The following is a 23,414-nucleotide window of genomic DNA, read 5'->3' on the forward strand; positions in this document are numbered from 1 at the left end:
AGTAGAGTGTAATAGTTGCTCAGTTGTGTCTGACTCTGAGACCCCATGGACTGTAGCCTGCCAGTCTGCTCTGTCCATGGAATTCTCCAAGAAGGAATACTGGAGTGGGTTGCCATTTCCTTCTCCAAGTCCACAGTATGTTTAGGTTTAATGGAATCTTGGCTTAGTAATGAAGCACTTCATTAAAGTGCTGTTTATAGTGTTTCTATTCACAGTGTTTCTATCCCATATATGCTTATGGTAGAATTGTATGGATGTTCTGCTCTCATCCATTCTCTGCTGTTTAGACAGATTCAGTTCATAGTGTCAGATTTTACTCTTGATGATTTTGTAGTTTTATCATTTGACGTTGAATAATTGTAGTCAGTCAAACTGTGTAAGAAGCTGTATGGATTCTGTTTTATGCCTTGGGTATCATAAATGAGATCGAGTTTGATTCCATATTGATGAAATACTACTTCTGTTTCTCTGAGATATATTGTTCTTTACAATTTGTTTCTAGACATTGTGATTAAATGTTCTATTGGATAGCAATTTCAGTATCAGAGTACAATGACATTTTGCCATGCTTTAAATGGAAATGTGTGTAGGCTTTTTCTAGTGAAGGCTTTTATATAAATTAATCATGTTCAGGGCTGATAGAATGTTCACAGCAGGACATGTAGTATTACAGAAAATGTCCAAAGCCATTTGCTCTTTTTCAGGACAACTATAACCATGACTTTTTGTGACATTCATAATCTGCTTAATTGGATGAATTTCAGTGTCAAAAAATTGTTCTATGTCACTTTTTAAACTTTTTTTTACCTCCCTCCTGTGCTGAGTCGTAATTTGATTAGACTTGATTTTCCTCTAGGGGGTGAGAGTTTAAAAAAAAAAAAAAACAGCTTTCTACTTTGGTGCAACCAATTAATTAGTTATGCATGGAAAGGTTTGGAAAAATCAATGAGCAGTCAAACTTGATGACGGAGTAAAACAGGTTTGTGAAGGCAGCATAGAGAAGACAGTGGAATTCCCAAAGTGTTAACTGGGCCCCATGGATTCTTTCAGAGCTTTGGAAATCCAGCTCAGCACTTCATAAATCATTTTTGCCTTGACACACCAAAGTTCTATGATGACTTGGTACATATCTAACCCACTAAAAATCAAGAGCTATCTAACCAAGATTGCCAGGAGAAATATCAATAACCTCAGATATTCAGATGACACTACCCTAATGGCAGAAAGTGACGAACTAAAAAGCCTCTTGATGAAAGTGAAAGAGGAGAGTGAAAAGGTTGGCTTAAAGCTCAACATTTGGAAAACTAAGATCATGGCATCTGGTCCCATCACTTCATAGGAAATAGATGGGGAAACAGTGGAAACAGTGTCAGACTTTATTTTTGGGGGCTCCAAAATCATTGCAGATGGTGACTGCAGGCATGAAATTAAAAGACGCTTACTCCTTGGAAGGAAAGTTATGACCAACCTAGATAGCATATTCAAAAGCAGAGACATTACTTAGCCAACAAAGGTCCATCTAGTCAAGGCTATGGTTTTTCCAGTGGTCATGTATGGAAGTGAGAGTTGGACCAGGAAGAAAGCTGAGTGCCAAAGAATTGATGCTTTTGAACTGTGGTGTTGGAGAAGACTCTAGAGAGTCCCTTGGACTGCAAGGAGGTTCAACCAGTCCATCCTAAAGGATATCAGTCCTGGGTGTTCATTGGAAGGACTGATGCTGAAGCTGAAACTCCACTACTTTGGCCACCTCATGTGAAGAGTTGACTCACTGGAAAAGACCCTGATGCTGGGAGGGATTGGGGGCATGAGGAGAAGGGGACGACAGAGGATGAGATGGCTGGATGGAATGACTGACTCGATGGACATGAGTTTGGGTAAACTCTGGGAGTTGGTGATGGACAGGGAGGCCTGGTGTGCTGCGATTCATGGGGTCGCAAAGAGTCAGACATGACTGAGTGACTGAATTGAACTGAACTGAGGCAGGATTAAAAAGAGCAAAGAATTTGCAGGGTGGATTTTGTAAGAACTTTGTCTGTGTCCTCTTGGAATGGTACCCTTTCATACATATTTGTCATAACTGTTGGCATTCAGTCTATAGAAAATGTCCATACAGTTAAATGAGTGGCATCTATCCTTATTTTAAAATCTTAGGGAAAAGGATACCAGGCTCTGCCGATCTCTCATTTTCATTTCATTTACACTTCATGCTTCACTGGCAAGTTAAGTCATCTGTTTAAAATCTGGGGTAAAGGCCGCTTGACAAACCTCAACAGAATTCTCTTTTTTGCAGATTTTCATTTCAGAGGGAAAATACGTGAGTTAGACATATATAAGACTATTATCTTGGTAGCAGTTCCCAAGGAAATTGGGAATGATGAAGGATATGTCATTTGTACTTATTAATATTGAATGGTGCTAGATAAGTTCACTCTTCAGGTGCTTGTAGAAATCACTCTTGTGGTTCCTTAAATTATTTCAGAGGTGGCATTCCATTTTTGATCACCTATTCTGTTGAATTTTAAAAATAATTTATAATCTATTATGTGTAAGGCATTAAAAGACATCTGTAAAATATTCTACAGTTTCTACTGTTAGCAGCCTATATCTTAGTTTTGATGTTAAAACAAGGGCAAAATTAATTTTTTACAAAGCAAAATTAAGTTGTTATCAAAGATGTTAATTTTTTAGAAATATAAAATGGGACATGAGAATGTGGTTAGATTAGAAATTGATATATGGGAGGGGGGTTCAGGATGGGGAACACATGTATACCCATGGCGATTCATGTTGATGTATGGCAAAATCAATACAATATTGTAAAGTAATTAGCCTCCAATTAAAATAAATAAATTTATATTTAAAAAAATTGATATATGGGAAATATCTGTGTGAAGTAATTACTTGAAATAGTCATAGACATGGAATGTATTATTGTACAAAAGCAAAATTTATTATTGTACAAAAACTAGATCTCTAAAATTCATCCATAATTTACTAGTCATGTGAAATGGAACAAGTTACCTAATGTACTGGTTTTCCATTGCTGTCATAACAGGTTGCCACAGATTTAGTGGCTTAACACAAATTTATTATCTTATATATTTATAATAGGTTAGAAGTCTGACATGAGTCTCATTGTCCTAAGGTCAGGTGTGGGCAAGGTCATATTCCCTTTTGAAGGTTCTAGAAAGAAATTCATGTCCTTGATTTTTCCAACTTCTGAAGATTGCCTGTATTCCTTGGCTTGTGTTCCCTTCCTTCGTCTTCAAAACCAGAAATGGGATGGGGCCATGTTCCATCACTCTGCCCACCTCTTTCACTTCCCTCATTTATTTTTAAGGATCCTTGTGATAATTTTGGGCTCACTTATACAATTCAGAATTATCATTACATCTCAAGGTCTTTAACTAAATCATATCTACAAAAGTCCCTTTGACATATAATGTATACAAAGGTTCCAAGGATTAAGATATAGACATTGTTGAGGGGTCATTATTCTTTGTACTACACAAATTAGCATTAACTCTCTCATTTCAATTTCTAATCAGTTCCTACCTGTCTGATAGAAATCTTGTTAGCAGAGACAAACTTGTGCAGGCTGAAGTGCTTGGCGAAAGCAAGGCACTAAATATAATGCTACTTTTCCCAAGAAAAGATTATTAGGATATAGAATACTGGGATACAGCTTAATGAAATAAATTCAAATGAAAATAACCCACAGCAGGCACACCCCCCACAGTGCTCTCTTCTGAATATTATTTTGTCTTCTTGCTCTCCTCTCCTATTGTTTACTTTCCATTTTGGGAAAAATGTCATCTTAGGAAAACATGTTTTTCTTTTTTTAAAAAAATCCCTGAATTACAAATAAATATCATTTTTCCAAAGATAAAGGGAATTTCAGATGGGGGAGAGCAGTATAGTCAAAGGCTATAGAGATTTCAAAGAAGATGAGGTTGGAGAAACAAAACATGTATTTTCTCACCAGGTAACTCTTTTGAAAATAATTCAAGTAGGGTGTTGAGTGGTGCATGCGCTGTAGAGGGTTAAATAGAGAAGAGGTGCTAAGGTGATAAACAGTGGAGGTTACAGACTACTCTTACGAAAGTCCCTAGAGAAGGACAAGGAAGCTGGGCAGTATATAAGCATGAAAATAGCTGATGCTATTTCATTTGTAATAGCTAAAATTGAGTAAGTGTTAAGTGACTCTGATCTGTTGAAAGAATTCATGAGCCAAGATCAGAAAGTTTCATCTGTCTTTGATTTGTTATTCTCTGCTGTTAACATTATATGTCCAACTCCTCTCATTACTACAAATCTTTGCTATTATTCCCCAAATGCTTTGAACTAGAGTGATTCATTCATGTCTGCACTGTCATAAATTGAAGAAGGCTAGGTTCTTCTTACCCTGGTAACTATAGAAGCACAAAAACAAAGGCAATGCTGGGTATTTCTCCAGGGTGAATAATTTTTAGAAGGGAGGCTTTAAACTGTCACATTTCTGATTGTCTGTGATTCACACCAATATTGTGTTCTGTGATGGCTTCATTGAAAGGACTGTCATGTTCTGTGGGGGACTCAGCCTACCTGCTCTTTTACCAGTGGCTGGTGTGAAAGCCCTGCTGTGCCAATGACTTGTTCACAGGAGGCAGGTCAATCTTTTGAAACCATGGATTGTTTCAGATGAGAGAGAAATATGTGAGGAGAGAATAGATGTCAAGGGCAGTGCTGAAGAGAAGGAAAACGCTTGTCTGAGTTTTACCTGCAGCTGACATTGTTAAAAATGATAGCAACTTAATGAAGCATGGAGCACTAAATGCATTAATAAGCCGAGGGAGGACCTTGCTCATTGCAATTTGGATTCTATTTATTCGTGTTCCTGGTTTTCTAAGACAGGACTAAAATTTGGGGCCAGCAATGCCCTTTAGACTTGATAATTAATTTGAAAGAATTAAGATACATTTCTTAAGCTCTGGATGCAATGTAGTTGCAGTATGAATCAGAATTAATCATTTATCAAGACAGTAAACCTATTTTACTGTTACAAACAAATATTTGCTTTTTAAGAGCAAGCACTGAATTACCAATAGTGTAAAATCATTATGTAAGAGAGTCATTTGTTTATTAAAATGAAATGTATTAGTAATCTTTTTAAAAGCTCTGATTATGATAATTTCCCAACATACACAGAAGTATAGAGTAGAATACTCTAGACCCACATAACTGATACCCACCTGTAAAAATTAAATCATGGCCCTTCCTGTTTCAATTCTGCGTTTATCCATACCCCATCCCACTCACCAGATTAAGTGAGTGAAGTGAAGTCGCCCAGTCATTTCTGACTCTTTGTGACCCCATGGACTGTAGCCTAACAGGCTCCTCTGTCCATGGGATTTTCCAGGCAAGAGTACTGGAGTGGGTTGCCATTTCCTTCTCCAGGGGATCTTCCCGACCCAGGGATAGAACCCGGGTCTCCAGCATTGTAGGCAGTCTCTTTACCGTCCGAGCCACCTTATTTGGAAGCAAATCCCATGCATATTACATCCTCTATAATTCAGTATATATCACTGAACTTTACAGGTCTTTAGTAAACAAAATCATTGTCATACCTAAAAATACTATTATTCTTCTTTAATACTAACAAATATTCAGTCAGTATTAAAATACATCACATTTGCCTCTCAAGCTTTAAACAGTTGATTGAATCAGGATGTACCTGAAGTCACATACTGCATTTATTTGATATCTCTCTTAAGGTCTCTTAATCTATAACCTCATTATTTTTTATTGTCTTGCAATTTATTTTTTGAAGAAGCCATACTGTTTGGGTAGTAAAGATTCTCACATCCTGAATTTTGTTAATTGTATCCCTGTGGTGCTGTTTTCATGGTCCTTAGATACCTTATTTCCTGTAAACTGATAGTTAAATGTAGAGACTCACTCTGATTTGGGTTCACATTTTTGGCAAATTACTTTATAGATGGTGCTGTATCCTTCCATTACATTGCAGAAAATATCCAGGTGTCTCTCTTTTGGAAACGTTAGTGGTCATTTTGACAGTTAGTGGTCATCACAGATTCATCATTTCAAAAAAGGTCCTTTTAGTAAACTGCAACATCCTGTATAATTGAGTTTTCTACAGGTTGATTTTTTTTCATTTAATAATATATTCCTGCATCCATTGCTCTTTCTTCTTAGGTTCTCTTGGCTATTCTTACTTGTTAATTTTTTCAAATCAGCTTTACAATAAACTTATCCAGTTCTAGGGACTAATAATAAAAATTGTATTGATTTAGATTTGTATATTAACTTAGAGCTGAAAAGTAACTCATGTTATTTTTGAGAACGAGAGGTTGAGATTTTCTTTATTACATAATGAAGTGGAACTGTCCTTCAAATACTTTCCCATGGATAGTTAGGCATTGATTAAAACTCTTCTCAAAAAACAAATTCAGCAAATGAACATTTTATCTTCAGAAGATTATCTTTAGTCATCCAGTTAGATTATTATTTCTTAGAAATTAGATAATGATAGAGTGATTCATTTTCATATGTATAAACTTTATATGAGCTTAATGTGAGTATAAAAAAGTCTGTTTTAATTGAGGGCAAAGTATTTCTGTTTCTCTGAAAACAGAGGAGCCACTTACCCTGAGGTGAAATGGCACATTTGCTTACCTACAACTCATTAAATTCACACTCAGCAACTGTAGTGTACACTGAGGAGAGGGGAAATGTAATTGCCCTGTACATTACAACTGAGTGACAATTACAAATCATTTCAGTCTTTGAAATTATTGTCAGTAAATTTGAAGGGACAGGCAGACAAGGGGGTTATCCCATATGGACTCCCCACCAATCCTAGGTTTATTGAAGTAAGTGTAAATTTTCAAGGGACATAAAACTCACCCAAAAAGTAATAATTGAAGTCATTTGTAGGTTAATTGCTTTAAGTTTTAAACTTAAAGCATCACTTAAAATCTTCTATTGTTTAGTTCAGTTCATTCGTTCAGTCATGTCCAACTCCTTGCGACCCCATGGACTGCAGTATGCAAGGCCTCCCTGTGCATTACCAACTCCCGGAGTTTACTCAAACTCATGTCCATTAAGTAGGTGATGCCATCCAACCATCTCATCCTCTGTCGTCCCCTTCTCCTCCTGCCTTCAATCTTTCCCAGCATCAGGGTCTTTTCAAATGAGTCAGTTCTTCACATCAGGTGGCTAAAGTATTGGAGTTTCAGCTTCAGCATTCCAATGAATATTCAGGACTGATTTCCTTTAGGATGGAATGGTTGGATCCCCTTGCAGTCTAAGGGACTCTCAAGATTCTTCTCCAACACCACAGTTCAAAAGCATCAATTCTTCGGTGCTCAGCTTTCTTTATAGTCCAACTCTCACATCTATTGTTTAACCTTGATCCAATAGGTCCATAATAGTATTTTCAAAATCTGTATAGTGATTTCTTCAGGTAATTTTTAAGATTATAGTGAGCCACTTGTTTCCTGTGATTGCTTAGAAATTTTTGCTGGGAAGTAAAAATTTGGTTAAGCTTCCCAGATGGCACAATGGTAAAGAATGTGCCCACCAATGCAAAATACATAGGAGACAAGGGTTCTATCCCTGGGTTGGGAAGATCCCTTGAAGTAAGAAATAGCAACTCACTCCAGTTTTCTTGCCTGGAAAATTTCATAGAAATCGGAGCCTGGTGGGGTCACAGAGAGTCAAACATGATTAAGCATGCACACCCCCCCCCACACACACACACACAAGAATTTGGTTAGGGCTTCCCTGGTTGCTCTGCCAATGCAGGAGACACAGGTTTGATCCCTGGAGAAGGAAAAGGCACCCCATTCCAGTATTCTTCCCTGGGAAACCCCATGGACAGAGGAGTCTGGCAGTCTATAGTCCATGGGGTTACAAAGAGTTGGACAGGACTTAGAAGCTAAACAACAACAAAAGAATTTGGTTACATGTGTTTTGGTAGGGTGGGTCTTTGAGTGAAGCCTCTATTAAACTCAGACTTTAGATGAATTTCCTGCATTCAGCCCCACTTCTCACCCCTGCTTCTGGCCAGACCTGCTTTCGTGAGTTTCTGCTGGTCTTGACCCAGGGCAACAGCCACTCTCAGTACTTTAGGCCATGATCTCTGCTCTCCCTCTACAGCTGACTCCTATGGACCTTCCAGAAAAAAATAATGAACCTACCTCATCCTCTTTGTTGTTATTATTATTTTTTTAATTTACTTATCTTTCTTTTAGGTCTCAGTTGAAAGATCAGCTAATTATATGAACTATCAACTCAAACACAGAGACGTGTGTGTGTTTCTGTAAAGCTTTCCAGATTATTCTAGTGGGTACAAAGCTTGAAACTCTTGATTCCAAGGATCCTTTTTGGTTCGATATTGTATAGTTCTCATTGCTTTCTGAACACCAACATACCTGTATAAATGAATGAGTATCTGACGTACATAATGCTAGAATTAATAATACACAGAAGTGTCCAAAACATTTTAGAGATGGCATCGAGTTTGTGGAAATGTTTAAATTCATAACACTGGCAAGAGCAGGCATTAGAATATTGCAGAGCCTCTTTCACAATTAAGCAGTTTTGTTATGTGGACAGCTATTTGCTATAGGGAGTTCACAGAGACACAGCATTAGAGGGATAAAGGTGGAGCTTATCAGTGGCAGAAGTTAGATGGCCATGTGTTTTTCTCTTGACAAATTAGGAAATAGAAATGGAAGAGAGTAATTCAGGTTAAGTTCTGTGAGAAAGATGAAGTACCATCTTCCACAGAGAGTGAAAGTGAAAAAGTTGCTTAGTCGTGTCTGACTCTGTGTGACCCCATAGACGGCAGCCCACCAGGCTCCCCCATCCCTGGGATTCTCCAGGCAAGAACACTGGAGTGGGTTGCCATTTCCTTCTTCAATGCATGAAAGTGAAAAGTGAAAGTGAAGTCGCTCAGTCGTGTCTGACTCTTAGCGACCCATGAACTGCAGCCTACCAGGCTCCTCCGTCCATGGATTTTCCAGGCAAGAGTACTGGAGTGGGGTGCCATCGCCTTCAGGAACATCTAATTTAATGCTACATTCGTGACATATGATTGTGATTTCATGATATTATGTGATGCACAAATGAAATGTGAAATAGAAAGTTCTCTATGTTACTGTAAACTGTCAAACATTTGGCCTTATTTCAAAAGTTATTTGGAATTTTTTAGCCACCAATATGTAAAAAGTACCCTCCTACAACAAAAAAATTGGATATAGTGTATTGAGATCTATGATTCCTAGAAGCCTAGCCGTCTTAGTATTTTTATGCTTATCATAAGGTATTTGCTTGCCTTGCTGCATCTCATACAGACTGTTTTTTTTCCACCTGGAAATAAGATTTTATAACTAGTGATTTTGAAGAGTCTTTATGCTGAAAACACAAGGCAGAATTAATTAAAGTAACATAGGTACACTAGAGAACTATTCTGTTGAAATCATTAAAAATTTGGCATACTTAGAAATACAGTTAGAATTTTTACAGTCTTTTTCTGACACAGTCAAAGAATACTTCTATTCATTGTGTTTTTCAATAATTCTGTCTACCAGATTTTAAAAAGTTTATTCAGAATACTACATGCCAACTAATTTAATTAATTTTGCATGAAATGTGAAAGAATCCATAGAAAATAAATGAAAGAAGGATATTATTTTGAAATGAGGTGACTTTAATATTCTTGAAGGCAATGACTGCTTTTCCATGTCACTTAATGCTGGCTGTTATATTGAATTATAGAAAGAGTCTGTGCGGTTTCTAGTACAACTTCTTTTTTAGAGCCAACACAGAAGCTCTGAAGTCATAAATCCATGTTGTAGCTCCAAGACAATTTGGCCTTTTCCTATATTTGCTTGCTGAGTTGTTTCTAAACAAAGTTCTTTATCCATACATCAGTGTATCTTTATTTTTCTTATTTGTACCTGCAATCTGTAATTATGCTTTGATATTTCTCTTTTGGTTTTCCACTAAAAAAAAACTGTGCACTTTTTCTGGATGGAAATTTGCTAATTTAAAACATTTATAGAGATTCTTTTTTCCAAAGAGTACATAGTACTTTATTATCTCTTCCATGGTTCTTACTTTGAAAAAGATACACTATGGAACAGAGGGTAAAATAGTTTAAGAAATTTTCTCAACTCATAGAGATATTAATTGAATGAACATGCAAGAAATGTATGTCTTAGTTCCTGCAAGTGACAAAATATGCTGGTTTACTGGAATTCAAGTTCTAACAAACAGAAAGAATAGTATTAATCTAGTAAGAAGTCATATGGAAACATATAACTGTTTTGATTATTCAATTAAAACTAATAAAATGAAGTATTATTCAGCCATTAAAAAGAATACATTTGAATCAGTTCTAATGAGATGGATGAAACTAGAACCTATTATACAGAGTGAAGTAAGCCAGTAAGAAAAACACCAATATAGTATACTAACGCATATATATGGAATTTAGAAAGATGGTAACAATAACCCTGTGTACGAGACAGCAAAAGAGACACTGATGTATAGATCAGTCTTATGAACTCTGTGGGAGGGGAAGAGGGTGGGGAGATTTGGGAGAATAGCATTGAAACATGTATAATATCATGTAGGAAACGAGTTGCCAGTCCAGGTTCGATGCACGATACTGGATGCTTGGGGCTGGTGCACTGGGACGACCCAGAGGGAGGGTATGGGGAGGGAGGAGGGAGGAGGGTTCAGGATGGGGAACACAGGTATACCTGTGGCGGATTCATTTCGATATTTGGCAAAACTAATACAATATTGTAAAGTTTAAAAATAAAATAAAATTTAAAAAAAACTAATAAATATAAAATATACATTATTTCAAAAGAATTTTACTAAAGATTATAGCACCTCTGCCCTTTAGGAGCTCACAATTTAGTTATTTATATTCTTTACCAGTTTACAGATTTTTGTCATGAATAATTTAGAATTAGCAGAAATTAGGAGCAAAGTGTATCAGATTTTCATAGAAATAACTACCTTTCTGTGTTCTATCAGATTACTCAGTAGGGTTTGTCTTTTAGTGAATTCATTTTAAAGAGGTTCCATGTGTATGTATTGAATACAGAGTGTCTAAGAGAAATAATCCCTATTGAATAGCACCTAAAAATGCAGAAATAGCAAATACTCTAGATTATGTTTGGTTGGCTTCTGTACATCTCTTTTCTGCCCACATAACCTGTACTGGGGGCTTCCCAGCTGGTACAGTGGCAAAGAAGCTGCCTGCAATGCAGGAGACAGGAGTTCCATCCCTGGGTCTGGGTGGGAAGATTCCCTGGATGAGGAAATGACAACCTGCTTCAGTATTCTCACCTGGGAAATCCCATGGACAGAGGAGCCTGGTGGGTTACAGCCCACGGGCTTGCAAAGAGTCAGACATGGCTGAGGGTCTGAGCACGCATGCGGGCACATGATTGATAGAGTATGTTCCATCTTACTCCCACTCTTGTCCTTCCTTTGATATTTATTTTTAAAAATATTTCCTTACTTTAAAAATAATTTTATTAAAAACTGAGACATTTATGTTAATGCAATTAGTATAGCAGGATAGTAGAATTTTAAAGCTCTTTTTTTCTCCTTGACTCCTTATCCCCAAACCCCATAGGTCACATCTTAAATATGTCCATGTCTGCCCTTCTCCAAAATGTCTAAGTGTATTCCAGTAATTACAAATTCATACATATATATACATGTCTGTCTATAGTTATCTGTATACCTTTGTAAATAAAAATTCATAATATTTCCCATACGGAGTGATAAAATAGATATGGTCAAAGCCCAGACTAATCAGAGAAGGTATCTTGGCTGTTCCTTGCAATCCCTAGGTTACCCAGATGTTCTCTGGAAAGTGAAGGCATTTGGGAGGCTTGGACAGCAGTTATTTACCAAGTACAGAAGTATTTCAGTATTTTAACTACCAGTATTTCCTTAAGTGTGCCTAAGAAGCAAATGGTATCCCTACTTTTGCTCATTAAATGGCTCATGATTTTCCCCTCAGTGCACACAGATAAAAATGCTCATGTTCTAGTAAGGGTCTCAGAAGACCAGCATCCGAGTCACCTCTTTCATCTTAAATACCAACTTTTCATATTTTTAAATTCAGTCCCTTAGAGTTTGTCATAAACATTGTGCATGTATTCCTGAAATTCTCATGTCAAAACTATGAAGCAGATAAGGTATATTTTCAGAACATTACTTTCAATCTCCCCCCTAAACAGACCCATTAATCATCTTTTAACAGGTTTGTCCTCCATTGTATCTTTTCAGTGACCTCAGTCACCCAGAATTTAGGGTTGGCAAACTCCCCCATCTCACTGAATGTACTAAAAAGACCATATACTATTGCTTTCTTACTAGCATACTTTTAATGTATCTCATTATTGCAATTTATTATCAACTCATAGATGGTGGGACTATACCTTGAAAGCAAATTGCTCAGTTGTGTCTGACTCTTTGTGATCCCATGGAATGTAGCCTGCCAGGCTCCTCTGTCCATGGAATTCTCCAGGCAAGAATACTAGAGTGGGTTGCCATTTCTTTCTCCAGGGAATCGTCCCGACCCAGGAAAGACATATACTATTGCTTTTTTACTAGTGTACCTTTCATATATCTCATTATTGCAATATATTATTAACTCATAGATGGTGGGGCTATATAAACTACCTCGTATTTATCTATCTACCCAGGACATCGCAAAAAATGTCACTCAGTAATGTTTATGCATTGTTCTTTTGGACTTTTGGATTGGATTGGTAAAGATGCACATATGTACCATCACAAAACATCTAGAATATTTATTTTGTATGTGTTCAAATAGATTTGAAAGCAGAGGATTGCCATATTCCATTCAGTGGTCACTCTGTTGACTTGTAGTAACTTGCTGCCTTTATTTTCCTTTTCTTTAATACATATTTACCTCTTATACAGGAGGTACAGAAACCCTTCATTTACTCTATTCCAGTTTCAAACAGCTGCTGAGTATACTAGAATTTTGTCTCCATTATTTTCTATTAGGGAATGTGGAAGAATTGTCACTTACTGAGTATTTACAGCCAAGTCCTTTGCTAGGTACTTTGCATACATTATTTCATTTAGTCTAAACTGTCTCTCAGTTGTATACTTAGTGTTCTTATTATTGACCCTAATTAACAGAAACGGGAGTGAGAGTTGACGAAGTAAATCGCATGAATGTTGGGATCACAATTTAAATACAGGACTGTGCCTTCAAAGTGCTATGTTTTCTTTTCGTTTTTTCCTGTACCACAGTAACACTATCTAAATGGTACTTGTCTGAGGATTAGGTGATACAAGTAACTGTTTTCTAAACTATCAAGCACTATTCACACATGGAATTTCTAACTCATAATCTCCAATAGAGTAATGTGAGTAAATTGGTATGTACCAAATACTGTAAGTGATTGTGATTACAATGGAACTTCAAAAAGTAGATGAAATGATGTTAATGAGTTGTTGGAGAACTAAAATCCAATTTTAACCCATTTCTTTGAAAGTCATGAGTGTCAAAATGGAACATATCATTTTAGTAAAAAGGTATTAAATATGGACATGTAACTGTAAAAATATAGAGAATACAATTTTCTTGTTGTTTAGTTGCTAAGTAGTTTCCGACTCTTTGGAACGTATGGACTACAGCATGCCAGGCTCCTCTATCTATGGGACTTCCCAGGTAAGAATACTGGAGTGGGGTGCCATTTCCTTCTCCACGGAATCTTCCTGACCCAGGGATCAAACTGTGTCTTCTGCATTGGCAGGTGGATTCATTACCACTGAGCCACCTGGGAAGTCCAGAGAATATAATAGGGTTATGGAATAATATCCGAAATAAAATTATTGTAGCCTTAGGCCTTATATTTGATATGCAGTCCATGGGGTTGCAAAGAGTCGGACACGACTGAGCGACTTCACTTTCACTTTTTACTTTCATGCCCTGGAGAAGGAAATGGCAACCCTCTCCAGTGTTCTTGCCTGGAGAGTCCCAGGGACGGGGGAGCCTGGTGGGCTGCCGTCTGTGGGGGCGCACAGATTCGGACAGGACTGAAGCGACTTAGCAGCAGCAGCAGCAGCAGCAGTGAGAAACGTTGGAATTCAGAGTTACGTGTTGTTGTTGTCACACTTCCCCAGGTGTTCCAGATTGCGTATGTGATTGTGAAAGCAGCTAACTCCCCTCGGCCTGGAAACTGGATTTTGGAACGCTCACTGGATAATGTTGTTTACAAGCCCTGGCAGTATCATGCTGTGACGGACACAGAGTGCCTAACCCTCTACAACATTTATCCCCGTACTGGACCACCGTCATATGCCAAAGATGATGAGGTCATCTGCACTTCGTTTTATTCCAAGATACACCCCTTAGAAAATGGAGAGGTAAGATGAGAAAATTCACCCTCAATACATTTAAGATGGCAAAATAGGCCTGTCAGAAAGACTTGAATATATCAGTCACTGATGTCAGGGAGATTTTAAAATAGGATTTAGCAGAAGTACATTTAAAATAACTTATTAAATAAAAAGAAAAGACTGAAGGGTATGAGAATTTTAACTGCCTTCATCTAGTATGTATCTTGTGTGTCCAATAAAGATCAGAGAGAGGAAATGGGTTTAAGTTGGAAAGTCAGTGATTAATTTTAAAGAAACTTTTCTGACAGTGAGGCTTGCTAATTATTGAAGGATTGAGACCTTAGAAGAAACCTTAAATCTGTGTGTGTGTGCTCTAAGTCTGAAGATAGGGACAAAAGAGATAAATTCTGGAAGACATAATTCACATGAGAGACCTAAAGAGAATGAAATTTTGTTAGTTTTTATATGTTTTTCTACTGTTGCTGCATAGGGCTGCAGTGGGCTTTCTTTCCTGTGTTCAAGTTTTGTTTATTATATGCTTAATTTAAATCTGTTCAACTTCTCCATAGCATCTTTTTTTCCTGTGGTTAAGATTTTAAATTGATTCATTGTTTTCAGCCACAGATTCAAACCATAACTTCACCTTTACCAACTGTGTGATCTTGAATCAGTGCCTTAAGTTGTCTGTGCCTCCGTTTCATCTCCCATAAACCAGAAGCAATAACAGTAGTCTTATTTCTTATGATTGTCAAGATTAAATGAAAATGTTTAAAACATTATAATAGTACTGACAAACATATGTACTATTGCTTTGTAAGCATTAACTATTTTTGTTGCTGTTATAATAACGATAACCATTGAGATTGGTGGTGGTGGTGCTGGTGGTGGTTGCTGCTGCTGCTAAGTCGCTTCAGTCGTGTCCGACTCTGTGTGACCCCATAGACGGAAGCCTACCAGGCTCCCCTGTCCCTGGGATTCTCCAGGCAAGAACACTGGAGTGGGTTGCCATTTCCTTCTCCAATGCACGAAAGTGAAAAGTGAAAGGGAAGTCACTCAATCATGTCTGACTCTTAGCGACCCCATGGACTGCAGCCTACCAGGCTCCTCCGTCCATGGGATTTTCCAGGCAAGAGTACTGGAGTGGGGTGCCATTGCCTTCTCCGGGTGGTGGTGGTAGCCCCCTCTCAAATACCCAAACCTAGACCTAGTGACTCTTGGATCCCTAGTTTTATTTCCCTAATCAGTCTCCCTTCAGTATATAAAGTCTAGCTCTATTTGTTCTACTTTCTTATGTCCATTTCTGTTTATACTCATGGCTAATATTCTCTCCTCACCAGTTCACATGCTTGAAGCTAGTATCATTTTTTATATTTATATTTTCATAAAATCCATATTCATGCACTATCATGCCCATCTCAACCAATCTGAGACTATTTCCTTGAACACTTCCGGGAGTAAGTTAGATTTTTGACATATATTGATCGCACTCTCTTTTGGCACTATTATTCTATGAATGTCTCCCAGTGTCTCACTATATTTCAGTTTCATGTTCAAAAATATCAGTTTTGGGTGAAGAAAATTCCAAATGGTGCTCTCAGCAGAGATCTCAATCTGCCAAACAATGAGTCAAAAGCAGTGAGTCAAACAGCTATTCAACCTGCTTTGTGCCCAGAGGCATCCAAGTACTGGCCAGACTGGCTTGAGAATATGGGAGTAGGGAGGGAGGGCAAGGAGAATATATTTGAGTTGAATTTGTATGATTTTTTTCTTGGATCCAGTATTTACCCAGGACTAATAATTATGTAATATTTATAAAGCTATTATTTATCTTTAAAAAATGAGCCAATTCAGAAATTTGTTTAACAATATAAAATGTAGCCAGATATGTAACACACAAGTTGCATGCATAGCCCAAAGCATGCTAACACTACATAGATGGTGGTTCTCCATTCTTTAGACTTTGTCAACTTACCAATGTGGAACAGATATTCTATTTGTTTGTGTTTAACTGGCTACACTGTTTTAGATACTCACTATAAAGTAATCATTACTGTTGACTTTTAAGAACAACTTATTCAACTGTCTCTGTGACATGCTTTTTAAAGTCTATTTCTCTCATTGGAAAGTGAATGAGGTGAGGAATGGAAAATAATTCAAAGTATTTGAAGTAGATTGATAGTATTTAAAAATATAAATGAAATCCAGACCTCTCCTGGAATATCTGTTTTATTTTATATCTTAGTCTGTGAAACATGGTACTTTTTGGAATGGACAGGTTCAGTGAAGGTAGGGGATGGTCTCCCAAGACCGCCAGATCAACTGGTGACAAAGTTGAGATAAGAATCCAGATCCCCTGAGTCCTACATTAGTGTTTCTTTCATACTCTAATAAAGACTTAAAGTTGATTTTTTAAAAACCTTGGTAATTGCTAAACTCAGAAATGATTTAGAAGAGATATTGACATGCTGTATCCATTAAAGTAGAAAGATTTCTAATCCTGAGATATGGTGATATAGAAGAATGGGATTAGAAGACTGGGTTCTGCTTCTGCTACTAGTTCTTATGGGACATTGAACAGGTCAGTTAATCTGTGAGTTTGAATTTCTTTAATATATGAATTATTTTGATATATAAATTATCCTAAGGCATCTTTCAGTTCTAAAGTAGTACAGTTTCGGATATCACCTACAATATAGCACTGGGAATATTTTACATTTTTTGGATGCTTGTCTCCAATATTTCCCAGACAAGTGATTGTGAAATAAATCTTAGTATCATTAATTTTTAGTTTTAAAAGCATTCACATTTAAGTACCATCTGAAATCTAATTATTAGGTGCTTATATTCAACACTTCCCAGAGAAGTGACATTCAAGTAAGAAAAACAAACATATAAATGAGTAAATGCAAAATGATAGTATAAATGCCACAACAGAATTGTTTACAGAAAGTGGTAAAGTTCTTCTGGGTGAGTCAAAGGAAGCATGCTGGGAAGATGAATTCTCAGAGTACAGAGAAACATACAAAATTTCTTAGTATCTCCAAAGTTTTGAAGACAATTGCAAATTTATTGCCAATATGCTTTACACATATAACAGAATTCACTCCATTATTGAAGGGTATTTTTATTTGGTTTGAATTGTAGGCTTGTTATTATCTTAAATGTACATAAATATAAGAAGAGGACAGAGAATCCCTGTGTCCCTTTTACCTAGCTCCCACTAAGGATAATATCTTTCATAATCTACATTCATTTGTCAAACTAAGAAATTATTATTTATAAAGTATAAATTACAATTATTATTGATACTCTATTACCTAAACCACAGATTTGTTCAGATTTCATTCAGATTATCATTAATGATTTTTTTTCTCTCCTGGGATCCAGTTTGGAATAGAACGTTGCATTTATTGCATCATTGTGTCTCAGTCTCCTCTAATCCATGACAGTCTTAATCTTCTTTTGTTTCCCTTGACCTTGATCACTTTTTGAAATTGCTCTTTGTTGTAATGTTTTTATTTATTTGACTGCACTATGTCTTCTCTGTAGCCTGTGGAATCTTTAGGTACGGCAGGTGAACTCTAAATTGTAGACTGTGGGGTCTAGTTCCCTGACTAGGGATTAAAACCAGGTGCCCTGCATTGGGAGCATGGAGTTGTAGACACTGGACCACCAGAGAGTCCCAAGCCTGATCAGTTTTAAGAGTACTGGTTAGATTTTTTGATAGCATATTACTCATTTTTAGTTTGCCTGATGTTTTTTAATGATTATACTGGGCTTCTGGGTTTGGGGGAAAAATATCACAGAGGTGAAACAACTTCCTCATTTCATCATTCCTATTTATTTTTATATCCACATCTCCTATTTCCTTTTTATTGGTTTATTAGTCTTACTGTTTTCTAGATAAGATTTTATTTTAGACAACACTATCTAGATATTTACCATGATTTGAAATGTATGTTCTTGACTAAGCATCAAATGATCATTTGCTTCCAGATCTTGAAAATACTCTTGAAATATGAATTTAAGTCAGAGAATAAGAGAAATAACAGCAGAGTATTTTTAAGACTTTGGAGACCTGGGTTGGGAAGATCTCCTGAAGAAGGGAAAGACTACCCATCCAGTATTCTGGCCTGGAGAATTCCATGAACTGTATAGTCCTTGGGGTCGCAAAGAGTCAGACATGACAAGAGACTTTCACTTGACTTCACCACACTGTGAATAAGGCATTAAGAAATAAACATACATCAATTATAGCACACTAAGCAATAATGTTTATGTTATAGGTACATAAAGTTAATAGAAAATAGTCTTCTGTGACTAACATCAGATCTGTTGAGTCTAATGTTTATTACATTGTCATTTGTCTGCAGAATTTTGGAGACATGTGCCAAAACATTTAGAACATTCCAGTATATCGTGTTTCAGGTGGAAAGGACATCATTTTAGAGCCGAACAATACTTTGGGCGAATTCCACGTCAATATACTATAGGATATCATAGCTTTGACTTCAGCATCTATATCCAAACTTCAATACTATCCTTTGTCCATATTATCACTGAAGGCTATTTAGTCTTTCCTTATGGCCTCTTGAGTCTTAGCAGCAGCATCTCTGCTTATTTCTTCAGTATTGTTTGTTGCTCCAGCCACCCCCACTGTTCTGCCCCCACCCTCTAGCTTGGTCCGTTCTCTGCCTTCTACCTCACATTGCCTGCAAGAGATCAACAAATGTTGATCATGTGGATTCACTGGAAAGGTAGTCCAGGGCACATAGCCTTCTGGGTGACTGGGTTCACCTGCCTCCAAGGAGAGCGTAGCCCTTCAGGTACCATCCTGGGCTTGCACCCAAAGGGAGAAAGGGAATTCACTGAGCTGGGAGATCATCACATCTCAGGGCTGGCAGAAAAAAATAATACAAGGCAATGAAGACAATGGTAGACCCAGTATATTGTTATCCGGACTGTAAACTGAAAGAGACTTTGAGCAAAAGCCTTCCGAGAGCTTCATTTGAGAAAGCCAGTTTGGTGTCTATCAGTACCAAGAGAGGGCTCAGCAGGAACCCTGCTTGCCTTGCTTTGTGAAAATGGTCCTGAGCTCCAGAGTAGGAGTTGTGTGGTGTAAAGTAACAGATGGCAGCAGGCCTCCATCACTTTGAGGCCAGCCAAAGAGAAAAACTGTGGTGGGTACAGCTGCATGGACAGACATCACCAGCAGTGCCATAGGGTGTCAGCTCCGTCCAGAGCTGCTATCTGCCTAAGTGCTGCCTCTGCTGAAAGCGCTTGCCCCTGGGTGCTATTAAGAACTGCTAACAAGAACTGCCACTTGAAGGCGCCACTGTGTGAAATCACCCCTGCGTGTGTGCTAAGTTGCTTCAGTCATGTCTGTCTGTTTGCTGCCCTATGGACTGTAGCCCACCTGGCTCCTCTGTCCATGGAATTCTCCAGGCAAGAATGCTGCTGCTGCGGCGGCTGTTAAGTTGTTTAAGTCATGTCTGACGCAGTGCGACCCCATAGATGGCAGCCCACCAGGCTCCTCCGTCCCTGGGATTCTCCAGGCAAGAATACTGGGGTGGGTTGCCATTTCCTTCTCCAATTCATTCATGAATGCTAAGTCGCTTCAGTCGTGTCCAACTCTGTGCGACCCAGTGGACAGCAGCTCACCAGGCTCCTCTGTCCACAGGATTCTCTAGGCAAGAATACTGGAGTGGGTTGCCGTTTCCTTCTCCACCAGGCAAGAATACTGGAGTGGATTGCTATGCACTCCTCTAGGGGACCTCTCCGACCCAGGGATAGAACCTGTGTCTCTGATGCATCCTGAATTATTGGGGCTATTTGAAAGAGCTATTTCTGGGACCAGGGTTTTTAATTCAGTAGTTTGGGAAAGGCTCAGGAAGCTCTATGTATATGTTAAATAAGTACTCCTGGAGACTTTGATGCTCCTTGCCTTAGCTCATTGTTCAGATATTTCTAGCTTTCCCAAATCCTGGAGATAATAGATCATTAATTATTTAGAGAAAGAGTATCAGACATGCTGCTGCTGCTGCTGCTAAGTCGCTTCAGTCATGTCCGACTCTGCGACCTCATAGACGGCTGCCCACCAGGCTCCCCTGTCCCTGGGATTCTCAAGGCAAGAACACTGGAGTGGGTTGCCATTTCCTTCTCCAATGCATCAAAGTGAAAAGTGAAAGTGAAGTTATTCAGTTGTGTCCAACTCTTTTCGACCCCACGGACTGTAGCCCACCAGGCTCCTCAATCCATGGGATTTTCCAGACAAGAGTACTGGAGTGGGGTGCCATTGCCTTCTCCAGACATGCTAACTCCTTCTAACTGAGGAAAGAGACTGATATTTTCCAACAGGAAACATCATTGGCTTTGGTAGACTGAATCCGTGGGTGGGTTTGAGTTGAATAAATCAGCATTGAGCTGTCCCTCAGTTATAGATGATTGAAGGAGCATCTGGGAGAGGATAATCACATTGATAATACTGACAAGAATGGGGCTGAAGAGATGATACTACTTTAGGGTTCCTAGAATTAAAATTGTAGTGAATGTGTTTCTGTTATATGATGCTCCTTTTTCTGTGACTGGGATTATTACTTTTAATTTATTTGGATTGTCACTAGACTGATAACTAAATATTCATGGTTACCATAGTAATTTTTGCTTCAGCTTCCTCATACAGACACCTTTAAGTTATTTATATATGATTTCCTCTCATTTTTACCACAATTCTTCGCATCTCTTAGGACTGCAACTCAATTGGAACTTAGATTCACTTTGATTCTGCTTTTGAAGGATGGCAGGCTTGTATAGAAATTCCCTAGAGAAACCATCATTAATTCTTGAAGATAACATTTTTTCCCTGTAAACTGTGTGTAGAGCTTTGATATTATTTTGATTTCATATGTGACAGAGTTTTATATATACAGACAAAATATTTTTTCCCCTGTTTTCATCACCTGACATTATGGTGATCCTGAGAATTGCAAATACTGGAGAATGAAGAAACAAACCCAACACTGTGTAAAAAAACTTTTTGTGAGATTCTTTGATGTGATATTGTTCAAGGTATGGGATGATTGCATGGATGAGTTTTTGTGGAACTGCAGGAATGGAAATGAAGAATCAACCTTTCTCAATTACCCTTGGAGTTGTTTCCTTACGGAGAAGTCACAGGGTGTCACTAATTTATGTTGGTTATGAATAGAGATTTGGGGAAATAATGATTGGGGGTTTCAGACTTCCTTCCTCTAAAAATAGTTCTTGCATTAACCAACATGAAGTCAATTAGTACCTGGAGCAGCAATGTGAAAGTGCCTCATTACAACGGGTTTACATGGCTTCCTTCAAAACCTCGCTGCATATTTCAACTCCAGTTGAAATATACAGAGCACTTGAAATGTTTTGGAATTACAAACACAACTCATTTTAGGTAACTGTACTATATTTCAAAAACATGCCTTTGACATTATGATGAAATTAAAAGATTGTATTCCTCCTTTCTATTAGTCAGTTTATAGACTCCTGCCAACAATTCGGTGCCTAGAAAATATCAGTAAATCCTTGTTAAATTAATACAGTGTTGTTGAAAAATCAAAGCCCAGAGAAATAAAACCAGACTGGAATCTTGATGAGATAACACCAATTTTTAAAAAACTCTTTATTTTGTATTGGGATATATAGCCTACTAGCAATGTTGTTAGTTTCAGGTGAACAAAGGGACTCAACCATGCATATACCTTTATCCATTTATCCCCCAAATCTTGAGGAGATAACACCAATTTTTAAGACCTGATTATCTCATTGTTGTAAAATAGGATCTTCCATGATTCACTAAAATGGAACAGAATAGGCTCATGTTAGGCTGGGTAGGAAAGTTCAGGGTTATGGTAGAAGACACAAAGACACTCTCAGATATAGCTCTGCCACTGATTAACCAGGGAGCTTGGACAGATGAGTCAATAATCCAGTGTGTGCCCCAGCTAGTTCACATGACTATAAAGTGTTAATTGCTCAGTTGTGTCTGACTCTTTGTGACTCCATGGACTGTAGCCCGCTAGTTTCCTCTGTCCATGGAATCCTCCAGGCAAGAATGCTGGAGTAGGTAGCCATTCCCTTCTTTAGGGGATCTTCCTGATCCAGGGATCGAATCTGAGTCTCCTTCATTGCAGGCAGATACTGGAGTAGGTAGCCATTCCCTTCACCAGGGGATCTTCCTGACGCAGGGATCTAACCTAGATCTTCTGCATTGCAGGCAGATTCTTTACTATGTGAGCCACCAGGGAAGCCTTCATTATGACTATAGTGAAGATGGTAATGCCTCCTTGTAATCTATATAATAGGATAGTAAATACTCCTGCTCAGTAGCTAACATTGGCTTAAGGCCCCTCTCCCCCAGTGGTGAGATGTCTGGTCAATCAGTACTAATATCACTGTTATATAAGGAAATCTGCAAAGGGCAAAATAAAATTTAATTCCCTGATGAGTCAGGGCTTCCCCAGTGGCTCAGCGGGTAAAGAATCTGCCTGCAATGCAGAAGACAAAAGTTTGATCCCTGGGTCAAGAAGATCCTGTGGAGGAGGAAATGGCAACATGCTCCAGTATTCTTGCCTGGAAAACCCCAGGGACAGAGAAGCCTGGTGGGCTACAGTCCAAAGGGTTGCTAAGAGTTGGACACGACCAAGCACACTGGCCAGAGAAGGCAATGGCAACCCACTCCAGTACTCTTGCCTGGAAAATCTCATGGACAGAGTAGCCTGGTAGGCTGCAGTCCATGGGGTCGCTAAGAGTCAGGCACAACTGAGCAACTTTCAGTTTCACTTTTCACTTTCATGCATTGGAGATGGAAATGGCAACCCACGCCAGTATTCTTGCCTGGAGAATCCCAGGGACAGAGGAGCCTAGTGGGCTGCCATCTATGGGGTTGCACAGAGTCGGACACGACTGAAGCGACTTAGCAGCAGCAGCAAGCACACTGACATGTTGATGCAGCTTATACA

General features: G+C 38.2%; 1 protein-coding gene across 3 annotated transcripts in view; it reads left to right on the forward strand.

Moving 5' to 3' along the window:
- LAMA2 (laminin subunit alpha 2) overlaps positions 1 to 23,414 on the forward strand; it is a 707,472-nt gene that overhangs the window by 197,766 nt on the left and 486,292 nt on the right. For all 3 annotated transcript variants that reach the window (XM_086317880.1, XM_086317878.1, XM_086317879.1), the window contains exon 4: positions 14,200 to 14,442. In XM_086317880.1, the coding sequence (XP_086174006.1) occupies positions 14,200 to 14,442 (243 nt within the window). The remainder of the gene's footprint in view (positions 1 to 14,199; positions 14,443 to 23,414) is intronic.

The sequence above is a fragment of the Bos grunniens genome, chromosome 9, assembly GCF_055505025.1.
Source record: "Bos grunniens cultivar Pamir isolate PY7600 chromosome 9, Bosgru_T2T1.0, whole genome shotgun sequence".
In the NCBI taxonomy this organism is placed as follows: Eukaryota; Metazoa; Chordata; class Mammalia; order Artiodactyla; family Bovidae; genus Bos; species Bos grunniens.